General features: G+C 45.8%; 1 protein-coding gene across 1 annotated transcript in view; it reads right to left on the bottom strand.

Moving 5' to 3' along the window:
* syne2a (spectrin repeat containing, nuclear envelope 2a) overlaps nucleotides 1-17686 on the bottom strand; it is a 74480-nt gene that overhangs the window by 48970 nt on the left and 7824 nt on the right. The window contains 30 exon segments of the mRNA XM_070988094.1: nucleotides 79-417; nucleotides 598-762; nucleotides 1126-1396; nucleotides 2412-2599; nucleotides 3395-3677; nucleotides 4332-4439; nucleotides 5146-5351; nucleotides 6581-6784; nucleotides 7098-7199; nucleotides 7324-7491; nucleotides 7823-7981; nucleotides 8188-8338; nucleotides 8432-8590; nucleotides 8987-9870; nucleotides 9956-10106; nucleotides 10301-10467; nucleotides 10688-10808; nucleotides 11017-11132; nucleotides 11899-12223; nucleotides 12774-12928; nucleotides 13053-13208; nucleotides 13886-14020; nucleotides 14354-15094; nucleotides 15177-15335; nucleotides 15959-16126; nucleotides 16301-16402; nucleotides 16494-16631; nucleotides 16842-16994; nucleotides 17174-17379; nucleotides 17463-17559. Of these exon segments, the coding sequence (XP_070844195.1) occupies nucleotides 79-417; nucleotides 598-762; nucleotides 1126-1396; nucleotides 2412-2599; nucleotides 3395-3677; nucleotides 4332-4439; nucleotides 5146-5351; nucleotides 6581-6784; nucleotides 7098-7199; nucleotides 7324-7491; nucleotides 7823-7981; nucleotides 8188-8338; nucleotides 8432-8590; nucleotides 8987-9870; nucleotides 9956-10106; nucleotides 10301-10467; nucleotides 10688-10808; nucleotides 11017-11132; nucleotides 11899-12223; nucleotides 12774-12928; nucleotides 13053-13208; nucleotides 13886-14020; nucleotides 14354-15094; nucleotides 15177-15335; nucleotides 15959-16126; nucleotides 16301-16402; nucleotides 16494-16631; nucleotides 16842-16994; nucleotides 17174-17379; nucleotides 17463-17559 (6477 nt within the window).

The following is a 17686-nucleotide window of genomic DNA, read 5'->3' on the forward strand; positions in this document are numbered from 1 at the left end:
ATAGGCGTGTGGACAGACGGGCGAATCCATTAACTTACTAAGGGATAAAGCACAGTTTTCTAGGATCTTGAACAATACCTGTACTGTGTTCCATCCCTGTTTGAGCTGGCTGATATCAGGCAGCACTTCACAGTTCTCACACAGACTCCCCAAAGTTTCAGCCACGTCGTTCAGTGCTGTCTGAACAAAGGAGACCTCTTCCTCCACTTGTTGAGCTCTCTGGTTGCCGTTTTCTGTGAGCGGTGCCGGATTTTGTCTGATGCTGCTCTCCAGTGCCCCCTGGTGGTTTTGGTGGATGCTGATTTGCTGGGAGAGGCTGGCCTGGGCCTCCGCCGTGCAACTGGCTGTGATGGAGTCCTTGAGTGTTACAATCTGCAAAACGTCTTTTTCTATGTTTGTTGCTTCTTGTAGCAAAGCCTGAAAAGTGGAGAGAATGACAGATAAACAACATGCAGAAAGACAATACAGGTGGCTGAATGTTAGGACAATCTCCTTCACAGAAACGTCTTTTTACATTAACGCAGAATGAATATGAAACAAAAACTGTAAGAGATCTTGTACATGATTCAGCAGGTCAGTTTACTTAATGGAGCTGACCTCCAGAGCTGGTAGATCTGTGATCAGTCCAGGTGAGCTTTCTTTCTGGGCTTGACAGGTTGACATCCTTTCCTGCAGGGATGTCAATTTATGGTGGCAGACCTGCAGTAAGTTGCCATAATGTTCCTCATTACACACACCTTCCTCGAGGCGGGAACACACACCCTGTGGACATTCAGGAACACCGAGTCACTGTCAGACGGCTTTTCATTTCACATTCATTGTAATTATATCGAACCAGGCGTTCTCAGCCTTTAAGATGAGCTAAAGTATCCCTTCATCAACCCAACCTGTCAGAAATATAGATTTAGCACAGGTGCAGCCTTAAACCCCCTCCTCAGTTTAGTGAGGCCTGTTCTTCGGTACGCACACCATCATCATTAAAACTATGTTAACCAAGTTCATATCTTACTTTTAGCTAATTATTTCACCTGTTATCCATCACTGGACAAACTTTTTCACCTGTTTATTCTTTGTTTTATGGTAATTATTTCAGCTGTGTTAAACCAGCAGAACATGGAGTTTTACCTTCAGCTCTGCCATCAGCGATGACCAGCGGCTCTCCAGCTCATCCGAGGAGGAGTCTTTGCAGATGGTGCCGCTGCTTCGCTCAGCCAGCTCCCTCCTCTGTTCAGCCGGGCAGGTTACAGTTAACTGCAGGGATTCAGCCTCATCCTGCAGTCGACTAGCTTGAAGGCTGATTTGCCTGCGCTCAGCAGTGCCGGGCCAGGGGAATGCAGTGGGGAGCTGTCTGTGGGCCAGGTAGGAGGAGGTGGGCTCCTGATCAGCTTGCAGAACACTGAAGCACCAAGACAACATGTATGACAGAGAAAGCCCCAGAGAAATCAAGGACTATATCAGTTGCAAAGGGTTTGCTTTTATATGGATGAGGAGGCAATTCAACAGTGTGAGAGGAGCAAGTTAAATGTCTAGGTGGGTGGTGTGATAAGGATCTGGTCAGTCTGGTCAGCTGCCATGTTTGCTGTGGTCCCTGACAGTGTACGATGCACCTACCTCAAAGATAGAGCAGCCAAGAGAATGATTGGCTCTTACATTCGACGTTGGCTGGGAGCCCCACGCCGCCTCAGCATTGTGGTCTTATATGGAAAAGGGATTTGGAATGTAAATGTGTAAAAGCAAGGCTGGAGATGATGCTGGTGGGGTTTAAGGATGTAGCAGCGTGAAGTTCAGAGCCGGCAGTCTCAGCAGGGAGAAGGTGGAAGCCAAGGGAGGCAGTTTCACAAGCTCAGGCAGCAGTTAGACATTGGTATACTGTAGGGCAGCTACAGTGGGGGCTTGGGGGGTTTGGACTGAGTATAAGAGCAGAGCAACAGCAGTGGGCAGGAGGAAACCGGTTGGAGAGGAATTTCAGAGACAAGAGTTGGGAATGTGCAGACTGGAGGAAACTGGAAGCAGGCAGGATTAGATTCATGCTAGGAGCAATTTATGATGAGCTTCCATCTCCCCAAAATGTGAGCAGACGGACAGACAAGGAGCCAGGATGTACAGGTATAGCTTCACTTTAACTCCTCTGTAAGTGCTGCTGAAGTGTCGAGCAGCAGCCACTGAGAGTAAGGGCCGAGAAGTGAACTCTCGAGATGCGGAAAGGAAACATGGTGGGATTTTGTTTGTTGGGAGGGGCTGAAAAGTGTGGGGGGCAAGCAAGCGATAGGCCTAGTGAAAGTCACGGCTTAACTCCAGAAGAATCTGCATTTCCAAACCTAAAAAACTGTCCTTCAACCTTTAATTAAGCCAAAACAGTTTATGCTGTATTGCTCATCAGTGAGGGAAAGTCTCACGCTGGCTCCTCTCACCTGTGATGAGGCTGAGCTGACTGGAGACGATCCCTCCGCTGCTCCTCTGCTTCCTGAATGTCCCGTTTCAGGTCGTCTCCATCGCGCAGTCTGTGGCTCAGACCGTTTCCAGTAACCCTGAGCTCTTCAAGGCCGGCCTCGCCCTCTGCCGTTGCCTGAACAAACATTTTCACAGATCAGTTTTAACTCTTTACGTCGCGATCGCAGCGGTCTGTCACTGCACGGCGTGATGAGTGTGCGGTCGTTTTTTTAATCTGTGCACACAAATCTGCCATTCCAAAACGCTCTCAGCAGCAGTGAATGGACGCTCCTTGTTGTAGAACAAGTAGATACAAATGGAGACGGAAAGAAACAACAGATCTGTGTGACCACACCCTCATGTGACAATACACACCACTGTGACAACTGACATTTGAACAGCGCTGGACAAAGACTGCAGATCCTTTACTTAAGCGCTAATACCACACTGTGAAAACACTCTGCTACCAGTAAAAGGTTATTAAAGTATGTAAGAATAATCAGGAAAATTAAAGTAAGAGTACTCAATGCAGAGAAATGTACCCACTGACTGTTGTACTGTTACATCATTGGATTATTACGCATTAATGTGAAGCAGGAGTTCACTGCTGCAGCTTGTTGAGGTGGAGCTCGTTTTGAACTAATGATTTTTTATTATGGATTAATCACTTTCTCCGTTAATGGATTGTTTGCTTCTTCTAAAAAATAGTGAGAAATGTCCTCACAGTTACCCAAAGTGACACCTTCACGAGGTTTGTTTAGCTCAACCAACAGTCCAAACCTGTTCATCTGTACTTGTATTTACTGTTCGGTAACATCATATCTCAAAAGCTCAGCACCTGTTTTGAATGCAAGAATTTAATTTCTAAAGTGTCCAGTGATTTAAGCTGTCGGGTAAATAATATGAACAGATTAACAGAATGTAATTTCCCAGATATGAAGAGAAAGTGAGCATGTTTTCTTACTCGAGCACTCTGAGGTCTCTGGATATCGAGGCCTTCACCAAGTGGAGAGTCAGCAGCTGGTCCCAGGTCTGCGACCCAGGACTGAGTGGACTTTGACTGGGTCTGAAACACCTCGATGTCCCTGCTCAGAGGGCTCCTCCTCTCCTTAGAGCTGCGCAGTATGTTGGTTTGAAGGTTGTTGTATCGTTGCAGCAGTTTGCAGCTCTCTTCCACCAGAGCAGACTGCTGAACTGTGCTGCTTTGTAAGGAAGATACGAGCTGCTCGAGGGTCTGTGTCCTCAGCCTGCAGGGGAAAAACACGGCAGTTAGACCTTATTCACACTTAAAATGTTTGTGAAGGGGACTGAAACTGAGCTCTGGCTTCGTCAGGTTACCAAGGATGAACCAGCGTGTTAAATGAGTAGAGAAGGCAAAAGGCTGTCACAATCTGCAGCTTCGTCAGCGTGCAGAGCGTGCAGAGCATGAGAAAATAAAACAGGAAATTCATCCACAGTTTCATTTTAAACATTGAGTTTAAGAGAGAGGGAGTCTGCATCTGAGAACTTGGAGCACACACTTATAGCTGAGCTGCAGTGTGTGATATGATGCTGAACCTTATTAAAAGCTTTAGCACTATGCTACACACCTCATCTCTCTAAACAGTGTGTTTAATGAGGGTTAAACCATTAAACCTTTGGTTTGCTTGATTGAACTACCTACTGCAGACTTCTTTACTCTCCCTGAATCATACAGATTTTAATTACAGCTTTCTATGATCATCTGGGTCTACCTGAGTACATTTGGATCTCCCTCATCCTTTTATTTATCAGCTGTAGCCCACTTTAAACTAAACATACAGAGCACGCTGCCTGGTAGCAGCTCATAAATAAATGCAGAGTCTTGACCTTTGTAAGATTTACTGATTTCCACACAGAGCTGAAATCTGAAAGCAGCTCACCTTTGTTGAAGTGCTTCCTCTCGCAGGAGATGGAGATCCTCCTCCTTTGCTGCTTTTTCCTCAGCGGCTCGCAGCCATCGTTCCAAATGCTCGCTCTCTCGTTGCAGCCTACAACACACATACATACAGAACGGAGAATACACTGTGGATTCAAGTGACTTCAAGGTGAGGAAATGGTTCTGGTGCAGAATACCAGACAGACTGCTGAAAACTAGTTTAACTGGCCAACTGTCTGTTTGTACTGTTTGAAGAACAAGTCTGGTGATATTCTGCATGTTCCTTGTTGTCAACAAATCCCATGAAAAGACCAAAACCAACAATGAATTCATGCTACTAACAAGTCTTTCCTGGAAAGTCTAGTCTCATATATTCCTTTGTGGCACAGAGCTCCACTGTCGTCTCTTCATGGGATTTGTTGCCAAAAACAAAAACATAGAATATCACCAATGTTTTCCTTTAAATCAGGTTGTGCTATAGATTTATAGTGCTGTGAATCTAAGCACTCGGCACACCAAACGCAGATTTTGTTTAGATGTCGTGGTCTGCCTTCACAGACTGCACATTTTGTTGTCTTGATTTCCTATAACTCTTAATCCACCCTTAAAAAGCAGAAGATAATTTAGAATCAGACTAACCACTGAAACCGCAGATATTTAAAATGATTATACACATATGTTCAGCCACAACATTTAGTTTAGCAATAAACAACACAAACGCGCTGTGAAAGTGATCAGCAAAGAAGCTCTCTTATGCTCTTACTGTGCATTTTGCATATGATGTGTGTTTGCATGCGTCTAAGCGTGATGTGTGTTACCTGTCGAGAGCCTGGATATTCCTCTCAGTCTGTTCCTCCACCTCAGAGAAGAGCTGATGGGAGTTTCTGACTTTATCCTGCAGCTGAATCCCGTCCGCAGACAGACTCTGCAGGCCGGACGAACCCGCTATGGAGGCCATAACGCGCAGATCCTCCAGCAGACTCTCCGCCTGCTCATCCTGTGTCTGGAGCTGAAAAAGTAGATCCTGCAGAGGAGAATAAGTCATTTTGTGATCAACATTTTAGAGAGGAAGAGCAGCATTAAACTACTCCACAGCTGTTGTCATTATAGAAATCTTCTCCAGTAAGAGCCCTCCATCAACAAGAAACTAGACTCAAACATGGCTGACACTAAAGACCACATTAAGGCTTGAGGACCAATTCCAGTTGCTTGACTTTCATGATTTGAGCATTAAAGCTCTTCTTTTTTACTAGAGATTGTTTGCATTGTAGAACATTACATATATTTACTTACTTACTTTACTGCAATATGGCAACTATGGCAACAACTATGGCAAAACTTAAATTTTGCCCTGTCTACATGTGTACTGCTGCCGTAGGTGGTGGGTTTGCCAAAACTGTAGCAACCACTGAGCAGCGCTAACTGAGGGCCTGGAGGAGCAACACCATCTGTGTGTTTAGCTAATTTGTTTAGCTAGCTTTTCACTGTGGGGACCAAATGGCACAAATAACTTAGATGAATGATTTCATGTTTGTTGGACAAATAAAAACACAATGTCTTTGCTCTGTCACACTCACTTCTGCTGTCACGTCTCATCTCTCCTCTCCTGGTTGTTCAGGTAAAAAAAAAAAAAAAGTCGCCATATTGTTCAAAAACCAAATTAAAGGTTCAAGAAGGAACCAAGTGATCAGACAGCGAGGGGTGTTTTTATTTTTCACTTTAAGCTGGTGTTTGGGTTGTTTTTTCTATTTAAGGTGCTCAAAATGTTCAGGTTATTTAGGATGATGCTGTCTTCTAATGAGACTGTAGCTACTGTTGTTGTGTGTTGTTGTGTTACAGTTTGAAGGTTGTACAGAGACAGCCCCCCCTGTGATGTGGTACAGTCCATGTCTGACTCTGCTGCTGATTGGACCACAAACTTCTGTGTGTTTTAACTAGAATAATGTATGCTGTCCTTTGCGTTTCCTTCATGTTTGTGAATATTTTGCATTTGGAACTTGAGACTTCACAAACAAGATATCAGGAAAAAGGGAAATCACACCAACAGCAGTGAGTCCGGCTTCACTTCCTGTGTAAAGATTTCCCACCTGTTTCTCAACCTGACACCAAAATACAAGCAAATCAACCTAATGTACAGAGTCTAAATGAGGCAGAGTAAGAAGCCCTTCCATGTTACAGCGTCTCTTCATCATTCAGGTTGATCCAGATTCATTTTGTATGCCTCTATGAAAGCAATCTCATTTAAGTACTCACCTTAAGTTTTGCAAGGACTGATGTAACATCTGAGCCACTGAGGGTGAGAAGGGAGTCCTGAATCTTCTGGAGGGAGTTAAAGCATTCAGCCATCCTGGCAGTAATTTGTCCCTTGGCAGCCACCATCTGCCTGTAAACATCCTCAGCTTCAGACACGAGCTCCCTCAGCTGCTCTATCTTCTTCCTCATCTGGGTCTCCACAACCTAAATGAAACACATCAATCAACAGGCCTGTTGTCAGCCCATCGGACCCACCACTGACAGGATACTGGGGCTGTTCTGGGCCTCTACACTGTGAACTGCAAATAACAAAGTTCTACTTAAACGCCTCAAAAGTCAGCCAAAATGTACTGCAGCAAGGTGCCAAAACCTGCAAAAGTAAAATGTCTCCTGATAGCTGTACACAGGGTTATATAACTGAACAGCTAAACTCAACATTATGTCTGTATCTGTCCATTCTAGCAGCTTTAGTTCAGTCTGAAACTTCCTAAACAGAAAACTACATCACATGCTGTACCTGCAGCTCCAGAGGAGGCTCTGTGCTTTGAAGCAGCGTCTGAATCTCAGCGGCTCTCCGGTGGAAACGTTCCATATTCTCCTCCTGGGCCACAATTTCATTCTGGAGACAGTTGGAGGATATGACTGTTTAAAGTAGAGGTCTAGAGAACATTCAAAGTCCCATAACATGGCCCAGACAGGTGTGAACCTGTGCATTACAGGATGAAACAGGACGACGGTTTTACCTGCAGGGTCCTGATGTCTTCCTCTGTCTGAAAGGACGGAGACTGAGCAAATACTGCCAGTTTATCAGCAGTCCAGCTCTCCACCTCTGCTCCCAGCTGGAGGGCTCCATCCCACAGAGTCAGGCCACGGTGTATGTTTTCAATGTGGGAATCTGTTCTTTCTGATATCTGCAAGATTTGGAGTTGCGATGACTGTAGCTACTGTAGCTCCCATCTTTCAACACACAACCCAACTCAACATGAGACCTTAGAAATTAGACATTTGCAGTGATAACGCAAAGAAATAACAAATAATACTTGCACACTTACTGAGAAAGTCTTAAAATCCATTAAAAAATGCAATGCAATACTAACATTTTCTGTGACACAACGATAAAAATTAAAATTCTGTATTGGCTCATCCTCAAAACAAACAAAAAAACAACCGACCAGATCTTTGTATTAATTAATATGCATAAAGTTCGGTAGATAACTGGGAGTCAAAACTTTTAAAACTCACGTCCAGCCAGCGGTCCATGAGAGCATCCGCTTCACCCTCAAACGGGATGACGGTGCATCCTGGGATCTGACGTAGGTGAGTGTGAAGCTGCCTGCAGACACTGCGGACCTCCTCTATGGCGTCCCCGAGGCCGTTCAGCTCTGTTTTTGTTTCCTGGACCTGGAGAACACACACAGACACACACACACACACACACACACACACACACACACACACACACACACACACACACACACACACACACACACACACACACACACACACACACACACACACACACAGCCAATGATCTACAGGGGACCCCCAGAGGATTCAGATTTGCTCTGTGTTGTAGTCCATCATCTTCATTAAACAGCGTGTTATACCTTGGTGTTCAGTCTGTGCAGGTTGTCTTTGCCCATGTAGGAGGCTTGTTCACTGATGGTGCTTTCTGCCCTCTGCAGTGTCCCACTCAGCTCACCACGAATGCTCTGAAACCTCTTCAGCAGCTCTGTGAGGACGCCACACCGCTCCAGCCTGGAAGTGATTCACAACACAACGCACACACACTCAGCAAAGGAGCAGGACTCACAGCCTCAAATCAAGAAGGAGTGAAACTGCTCTCTTTACCGCTCGGCTACAGCTTTTGCCGCCTCCTCCCAGACTTCCTGCACCTCTCTGGTTTGACTCATATCAGGGATTCCTGATGCTGAGGATGCATCTTGCATGTTCTGCAGCTCAGCGAGGAGGCCGGCAAGACGACTTTCCAGCTCAGTCAAAGCACGAGTCCTGCAGCAGATGACACAGTCATCACAGGATGAGGGGACGCATGAACGGAGATTATTGACATTAAACTTATTATTGCTATATCACACTGAGAAAACCTTAGAAAAGCTGCAATGAAGTGCTGCAAAAAGCAGATGCAGGCATGCATTTGCTGTGTGTATGAGACATAATGTATAGAAATATGTTTTGGAAGGAAACTGAGTGAGATTCATGGGTTTAATATGATGGACTGAACTCTAAACTGTGCTGTTTAAATGCAAACAGTGTGTGGATCATGTTCCACTCGGTGATAATATAGTTACACAATGCAGTCTTCATTGACCTGATGTAGTAAACAATGACCAATCAGGAATCCCAGGAGGGGATAACGGACACTAAGACCCTAGATCAGTGCTGTACCTCTGCTGCAGAGCAGGCAGGGTGGGCTCCTGTAACTCCAGCTGCTCAGCTGCTCCCTGTATCTCCTTCATGGTGCCTAACAAGGCGACTCTCCTCTGGACAACACTCTCCTTCTCTTCACCCTCTTTCTTAACCTGGCTGCTTCTTCTTCTTCTCTGGCCTTTGGCTTCTAGGACGTCCCCTTCAGACTTCCATGTTTGGGCCTTGTGCTCCTCCTCCCTCAGTGTATCATTTTCTCCTTCCAGCCTGCTCCTTTTGGCCTCCATCCGTGCCTCCTCTTCCATCCCCTTTGGAGTGGGGTGCTCCTGCTCCCCAGCCTTTGACTGACACATCTCTTTAGGGTTCAGCTCTTCATTCTCCCGGGTTTGCTCCTTTCCCAGTGGAAACAGCTCGTCTTTTCTCTTCCTGGCTCTCATCAGCTCTTTCCCCGCGTCCACAGCTTGCTGGGATAATGATGTCACCACATCCCGGCACGTCGCTGTTGCACCATCCATGGTCAGAGTCATCCCCGCCGCCTTTAAAGTGCTGTCAACACCATCAGATTGTTCCGCAGCAGTCTGCAACTTCTGCCTCACTGCTGCCTGCCAAGGCTGTCCCCCCTGCTCCCAGTCTGCCTCGGTCTGCTGTCTGCTGGGGTCCTGGTTTGCCAGCAGTGTTGGGATCTCAGCCTTGACTTCCCTCACTGCGGTCAGGAAGTGATCCAGAGCCTCTGCAGCTGACTGAATCCTCTCCAGCTGCTGTCTGAGCTGCTCGAGATGATGGACACTGCCGTGCAGAGCCTGGCAGAGGCATGAAGGGGTTGTGGCGTCCAGCCCTTGTCTTTCCTCTTCAGTGCCTCGGTCTGATATCTTTCTCATTTCAGACAGCACTCTGTCGTCCATCTCCTGGGTAATGCACGGAGGATTAATAATAATCACTGTCACTGTCAGATACAAGGGATAAATTGTCTGAAAAAAAGCATAGAAGTACCTTTAAATCAGATATCAGTCTAGGATCAGCCAAAGTGAAGGAGGAGATGTCCACAGACTGTCTGAGGATCCGGTCCAGTTTTTCTGTGATTAGTGTCAGCTGGTCATCTGCGGACTCCATCAGGTCTGCAGTGGTCTCTAGAGATGCCATCCTGACACAAAGCAAATTTAAAAACTCATTTTGTTATGATGTGTAGCACTAAAACATGGATATTAGTTAACTCCATCTGCTGATAAAGATCATTTAATACCACCACCAGCAAAGTCTTCTAATTATTATGTCAGACACTGATGTACTGTAGTGTTGCTCGCATATGCCTTGATTAACCCCTGAGCTGCACCGTACCTGCGCTGTAGACACATTTGTTGGCCTCTCCACTGCTGATTTAGCTGCTGCCGGTCCCTCTCCACTTCACCCTTCTCTTCCCTGGTCATCAGATGGGAGCATTGGGACAGCTGGGCATACTGGAGCTCAAACTCAAACCATAGTGCCTCTGTCTCCTGTTTTAAAGTCTGCCGAGGAGAGACGAGTACAAAGAATCGCAGCAACAATTTGATTTTGTGACGTTTGACCTCTGACGAGTGGTTTTTAGGATGAAGGAATGCACCAAGAAGCAGAGAAGCACAAGAGATCCACAACTTAGTCTGCCTTAAGAGCAAGATCTGAAGATGAAATTCTAACTAATGATTCCTGATTATGAACGTGAAGCAGTGAAGTGATGCTTCAGCTTGCCTGTAGTTGCTGCTCTTGGTTCTGTAGGGTGGAGATGGAGATTGGGTCTGGGGTGAACTCCTCCAAATGTTTCTTGTTCTTCTGGAGTTGAGACTGAAATACCAAGCAGGACTTTCTGTACCTACAGTGAAAGATTCACACGTTGTTTCAATACAGCATATACTGAAAATCTAGAATTAGACAACGGTCACTGTCAGGTCTCCTTAAAGCCAAAGAAATTTCACTTCTACTGTGCTAATCTGTCAGGTCTAAGTTGTAACTTTATTCAACATGCAGTCATATCTTCAAACACACACAGAAATGTAAAAAAAAGAGACATTAACCCACACCTTTGCAGTACTTCCTGGTCCGAGGAGAGCTCTTCCTGGGGCGGGGCGGCTGTCTCTGCGATGACGGTCCACTCTGCCTCCTGCTTGGTCTCCACAGTGTTGCCCCTGACAACCGCCTGAGAGATGAGAGAGTGGCATAGTAACAGCCCGGTGAAGAAAAGAGGAAAAGATGGAGCGGCGAGCCTATCCAATTACTGAGGATTAGAGCCCTGCAGCTGGTGCTGTGTCATGTACAGGTCAGCCCCAGCCAATGAAACGGCCGAGTTCTCCTCAGAACAGGAAGACTTAAGGAAAGTGCACTTTGAATGCAAAGTATTGAACAAAAATTTGCCTTATATCACAAATCACATCACACCACTTCACTGGAATGGCAACACACAGCAAAACCTGTCTCACATTCAAAGCTGCATGAGCAAAACGTTTAAGTAAAGAAAACATGAAGAAATCAAAGACAAAGGTGCAAAGTAGCTTAGCCATAACTTAAACTCTGCATCAGCATCCTGCAGAAGGAAAGGTGTGCAGAAACATGCAAATAAAAAGACTGCATCCAAGTTATGACTGCAAACACTCCCCTTCTTTCTTCGATGCATGCCGAGTCACAAACTATAAAACACAATGCACTTTTAATGCGATGTTTACATAAATGGAGTAGCAAATAAAGCTGAAGTATGGAATCTAAACTTCTAAATGGCAGCGAGTGTGTGTTTACATCCATAGGGAAGTGGACCATCATCACCATCCTCCATCCTGAGTACAAGGAAGCTGCTAACTTTTACTTCACACCACCTGATTCATACATGGACAAAGTAAAGTTCTTCAAATGTGATGCAAATAGCTGTTTCTCTCACAACCGAGCTGAGAGAATCAACGATCTCCTCATACCTGAATGTGAGTTTGTGTTTGCTGACTGCCCTCTGCGACGTGCAGCAGATGAGCTTTCAGCAGCTGCTCTTTGGCTCGAAGTGAAGGCTTCAGGTGTTTGCCCGCCCCGCGGCCTCTACGCTGCGTCGGGTCGTCGCCGCTCTGCCCCGGGACGTCCTGAGCTCGTAGCTGGAGGGTGTCGCCGCCAGGCTGCACCGACGCATCGCCGCCCGCAGGTTGTTGTGGTCCGTCCGCGCTTTGTTTCTGCGGGAGACTGTCGCTCGGCTGTTTGTCGGCCAACATGCCAGTCGCTCCCAGCGGGGCGTTTCCCTGGAGCTGCTGCCCCCTGCTGAGTTAAGAGGTGCTCATCAGTGGGACGTCGGGCCGGTCAGTTAGAACCACTCAGTCCTACAGGCGCCTCGTTAAGATTAATAGACTTGAAGGATTACAGAGTGACGATTGTTAATAAATAAGCTGTCTGCTTCAGTTAAAACTTGACTTCAGTTCTCTGTGTATAGATGCTGCACACTAAATTCTACAGCCACAGAACTTTCTTCCACTTCTGTCCAACTTTAGCCAATCAAAATAAACATCTCTCTAGCTAAAATCTGATGCTCTTCCTAATGTTTAATGTACCAGTTAGTGGCTTTAGCTTCCTTTCTGAAACATTACATCTGAAATCTGAGCTGAAATTTAGGTTTTCAAGCACCAAACAGCTGTCAACACTCAATTCAAGGCCCTGTTCATTGCAAACAATACACTTGAGATTCCGTCATAACACAAATCCAAATGAGGCGTGTGTGAAAGTCCAAAGTTTAAAGAGGCTGATCCTACAGCTTCCTTTTTAAATGCTTAATGTTTCAAACCTCCTGATGCCTCTGTTTATATTATCTTACCAGTCTGTGTCACTGGGCTGTGCTTCCTGTGCTTCATCCGACTCCCTCAGCTGGTCTGTTGCCAGGCAGGAGGATTCATGTGGTGTTAGAGTTTCACACAGTTCCTGGAGCGATTCAACACGTTCCTCAACAGACGCAGCTCCGTCCATGGCGGCCTGCGACAAACATGAACCTCTGAGAAACTGAAATCCAGTTTTTTTCTGATCGTTTCCCAAACAGTTTGACACACAAGACAAGTCGAATGTTAATGCAAATGTTACAGAGTTATTACGCAAATACCTGTTGTTGCAGCACAGAGTCAAGGTCAGTGTGGTCAGTGGCTTCGTGCAGAGCGTTAGTTTGCGTTTCACACCGCGCAACAGAAAAACACTGCTCTCCCTCTCTGATCTTAGACCATAAGACGGGAACAAAGGCGGCCATTTCTCTGCGTACATCCTGAGTTTGACACAAATAAGCACAAACCTAAATGTTTAATGAAAGTTTGTGAGGAAAATGTGAGCAGGTGCCAAGTTATCATGGTATATTATAGCTGTGTGAGCTGAAGGGAACCAGTAAAATACTGAGTTAAATGGGCTCTGTAGTTATGAATGAGTGTTACAGGTGGGACAACTCAACAAGGAAGAGGTTGTAAGTAAAACAGTTAAATGACACCACATTGACCTTTTGGGAAAATACGTTTATATGCTTTGTTGCTGAGAGGTAGATGAGAAGATCAACACCACTCTCATACTTGTCCATTTAATATGAAGACTGGAAATCGCCATTTTCATACTTACTTTTTTGTACAGATTAAATAATCTAGACATAACGTGTTAATTAGTTTTTAGATTTAGAGGTGCTTTGGACAGAACCAGGCCAGCCAGTTCCCCGTTTCCAGTCTTTAAGCTAAGCTATGCTAACTTTTGACAGACAGGCACGAGACTGGTGTCAAACTTCTCCTCTAACTCTGAGTATTATAATTTTTGTAGAAACCCAGTAAACTTTAGGTTCAGGTTCAGGTCTGAAAATAGTGCATGGTTTAAATCTTGAGACTGGCTTTAAAAGACAATGAAACCTTTCTTTACGACAGAACCCTTCCTCGTCTAGTCTTCTGTGCACAGTCCCTGTCATACCTCCCACTGCTTTCTGACTGTGTCAGAGAGGAGCGTCAAGTCCTGCAGTTGGGGCCCGGTGCAAAAGGCCCCCAAACCCTCCACTGCAGCCAGGAACTCCTCGAGGACGGCAGGCTGCAGAATCTTTAAAGCCCTCTGCACAGAAAGACATAAAGCTGGACAAACATGCACAGACAAAACTGGTGGCAGTGCAACGAGAAACACCACAGACCTTTAAAGAATGTGTCTGAACTCTGAAATTACATTTTGAGCTTCCAAGGTCTGAATGTTTCAGCGTGAAAAGCATTTGCTCCGCTTTAAGCGACTGATCAGCAACAAGTGGGCAGGAAGCTGGATTTACAGTCACTTTGAATGTCTCACACTTAGCAGCAAGTTGAAAAATACTTTAAAATTTACTACTTTAAAAGACTTTTAAAGTTACAAATACAAACTTCACAGTATGAATAAACTGTATAATTAAAACTGTACCTGTTTCCTTTTGGCTTGTGGCTCTGAAATATCTCTCCCACCAAATAACTTGATGGCTTGCTGGATGCGTCCTTGCAGGCGAAACCTGGCCTTCTCCAGTCTGCTCCTCGCCATTGACTGAGCTTTTGAATGCACCTCACTGCGGACCATCACTGGTGGCTGCGGAGATGTTTTATTACTCTGCAGAGTCTTTGGCTGCCCTCTTCTTCTGGACACATGAGTTTGTGAGGGAGAGGAGCTTTCCCTCTCCTCTGAGACGGGACCTGCTGCATGTTTAGACAGAACTGGACTTTTTGGATGCTCTGGTCCAACCGGAGTTTGGGTCAAAGCAGGCAGAAGTTGATCATTTTGACTGGGCCTTGAAACTTGAGTTTGGGATTCAGAAACTGACCCCAGCTCGATCATGAGCTCAGACTGAGCTTCTTCTGCACTTTGAGCATGAAGAGAGCGAGTGTGAGGTCCTGGTTCCTGCAGAGTCAGCATGCAGACTGGGATGTGGGGTGGAACAATGGCTGGTTCATCCTGTGTGTTCAGGTGCTGGTTTTTAGGTCCATCCTGGAGCTCTCTTGTCCTTTGTGAAACCTGATTTGGGTCCCAGGTCTGATGCTTAATGCTCTCAACCTGGTCGACATTTTTGGTTTTGGCCACAACATATAACCCTGCCTCTGTTTGCCCGTGTGTCTGATGGACCGCTTCAACATGCTGCAGAAACCCAAGCGAGCCAAACACTCCAAGAATCTCCTAAAAATATGAAACATATAGAAAAGGTCATAAAAATGTGAGAGAAGAACTGAAAGGGGTTATTTAGACTGATTTAACTCACCTGGCAGTGATGAACTGCCTCTGAGATCCTGTCCTGCAAGCTAGAAGTGCTGAGGTGCTGCAGAGGAGAGGTTTTCTGCACTCGTAGCACGAGGTCCTGCAGATCCTGTCCCTCAGTTACAACCTGGTTCTCCAGCTGCAAGCCTCTGGAAACCAGGACCTAAAAAAGATCATATAGCCAATGTTTTATTATCTGTGCTGCAGTGTTTAATTTGAAGGACACAAACCAAACACTGGCACAGTTTTACAACCTTACAGGACACATTTATGCTTCATATTTGTCACTGAATTCACAGCAAAAAGGCGCTCGTAAGTGGCTCACTGGCCTGACCTCGCCAGGTTTTAGTACTATTTCAGAATGTTATGGGATGTGGAAGAGATGCCACTTCTTCAACATTTCCTCTGGCCCATAGAGGGTTTGTGCACACACCACACGTTTTGCATATTACATTTGAAGACATTACAGTAACCACATCATTTACAAGAATTCACTGGGAAACACAAACAACAAGGAGCTCACGAGATCAACCGTGGAAAAACGTGTATCATAAATAGTATTGTTAAAACTGTGGGGCCTGTTTCATCTTCTCTACAACATGCAAGCTCTAATTTTCAACATGAGTTCAATTACCTTGCTAATATTGATGTGTTTCACTATCAAAACAAACACTGTACTTTAGATCAATGATTGGTGAGAGACCTGTACCACTCTAAAACTTAGGTGAAATTTGTGAACTGTAACTGTAACTAACGAGAGGGTGAACAAAGCTTTGGTTTGCTGACTTTGGCTGTAGATTGCAGTGCAGGGCGTCCTTTGTTCTTCCTCTCCTTTAGGTGCTGGTGACAGTCCAGGGCCTCTGTGCTCCAGTGGTCCAGCTCAGCCAGATGGCCCTCCAGCCTGGACGCAGCCCTCTGCAGCTCCTCACAGGTCCTCTCTGCTTCAGCAAGCATCTGTTTACAGAGGCAAGCAATTAGGACTGTTTGTCATACTACAACACAGGAGGGCAGCTCTGCGTGCACAGGATAACATATCAATATAATAACATATTAATAAAGTCCAGCGTCAGAGTGGGTTCAGTTAAATGTGGAAGAAGGGATGATGCCTGTTGAAATGCAGCTGAGTACCTGTGGGAGAGTTTGCTGGAGTTTCTCTATGTGGCTTGTTTGAAAGTCTGGGGATGATCTGAGAGATGAAACGTCCACGTCGGCCATCTTTTTACTCAGGAGCTGATGAAGTGAGAGAGAGAGAATAGAAAGATTTAAAAATCAGGTCTATGTTTTTGGATTTACCCATCCGTGCATTTGTAACGTTGCCCACCTGTAGTTTATGTCTGCTAGCCTTCAGTGGGACTGAGGCCACCTCCAGTGGCTGCCTCAGTAGCCGACTGGCCTCCTGGGTCAGTGAATGCACCATTTGAAGACACAGAGGACCAACGCTGGGCTCCGATGCCACTTCCTAAGAAACACCAGCTTCATGACTGACAACCTTTACTGATCTTTATGTCCCACTGAAGTTACCTTCTGTGTCACATTCAGTATTGAATAAATCACATTGTAAGTAGGTTTTGCTGTAAATTTGTAGACTTGTAGACTAAAATCCTCTGCATTCATTTAATCGTATCTGGACCTTCACTGTGGGAAGAGCCGTGAGAACATGCACACTTACGAACATTGTCCTCTTCATGCATTCGGCCCACTGCATGTTGACCTTGCTGAGCTGCCCGGCCAGAGCGAGGCTGGTAGATGATTCTGTCACTTCGATGAGCAAGTTCCCCGCTTCGTTCAACTTAGCCTGACATGACGTCCACTCGCTCATATCCTACAGCGAGCAAACCAGGAGATGAAAAAGAAGGTGAATCTGAAGCTTCTCTTTGCAGCCTTCATTTGTGATTTACCGCATGGAGACATGCATTAATTAGCACATTAAACTGCAGCTTTCAAACACTAGGCTTCACAGTGAGAGTCATGAAGGCATCGTTTTGAGTCAGCTGAGGTCACCTGCGTCCCTGCAGCAGGACACTGGACGTGTGATTCTGTCCTCTGTGCCAGCCATGTCTGCAGAGAAGTGAGGCAGTTGTTGTAAGTCTCCCACGCAGACGCGACTCTCTCCATCGTCCCTCTAACAGCCGCCACGGCCTGTGTGACCAGTTCAGCCTCACTGTCTGCTTCCTTCACCTGACGAGTAACACGCTGGGAGCCTTCACCTGGGGAGTGTGCGGAGGTCAAAGACTGAGCTGGGATTTTGTGCCTACAGGCCTCTTGTCAGACACACATTCAGCTGGTTTACCTAGCGCTGCCTTGCTGGTGTAAGCGTTCGCCTTCTCCTTCAGGTTTTGGAGGGCGTCTGTCAGAATCAAAACCAGGCCCTGGCGCTCCACTGTTTCCTACACAGCAAACCAACAGAAGTCATCACTTTTCTGATTTTTCAGGAAGCAAAATTTGTTTCTCCTGAATACTTTCTAAGTTAGTTTGATATCATGCCGCTGGCATGAAACGGGTGTAACAAGGCTT

Source organism: Chaetodon trifascialis, chromosome 19, assembly GCF_039877785.1.
Source record: "Chaetodon trifascialis isolate fChaTrf1 chromosome 19, fChaTrf1.hap1, whole genome shotgun sequence".
In the NCBI taxonomy this organism is placed as follows: Eukaryota; Metazoa; Chordata; class Actinopteri; order Chaetodontiformes; family Chaetodontidae; genus Chaetodon; species Chaetodon trifascialis.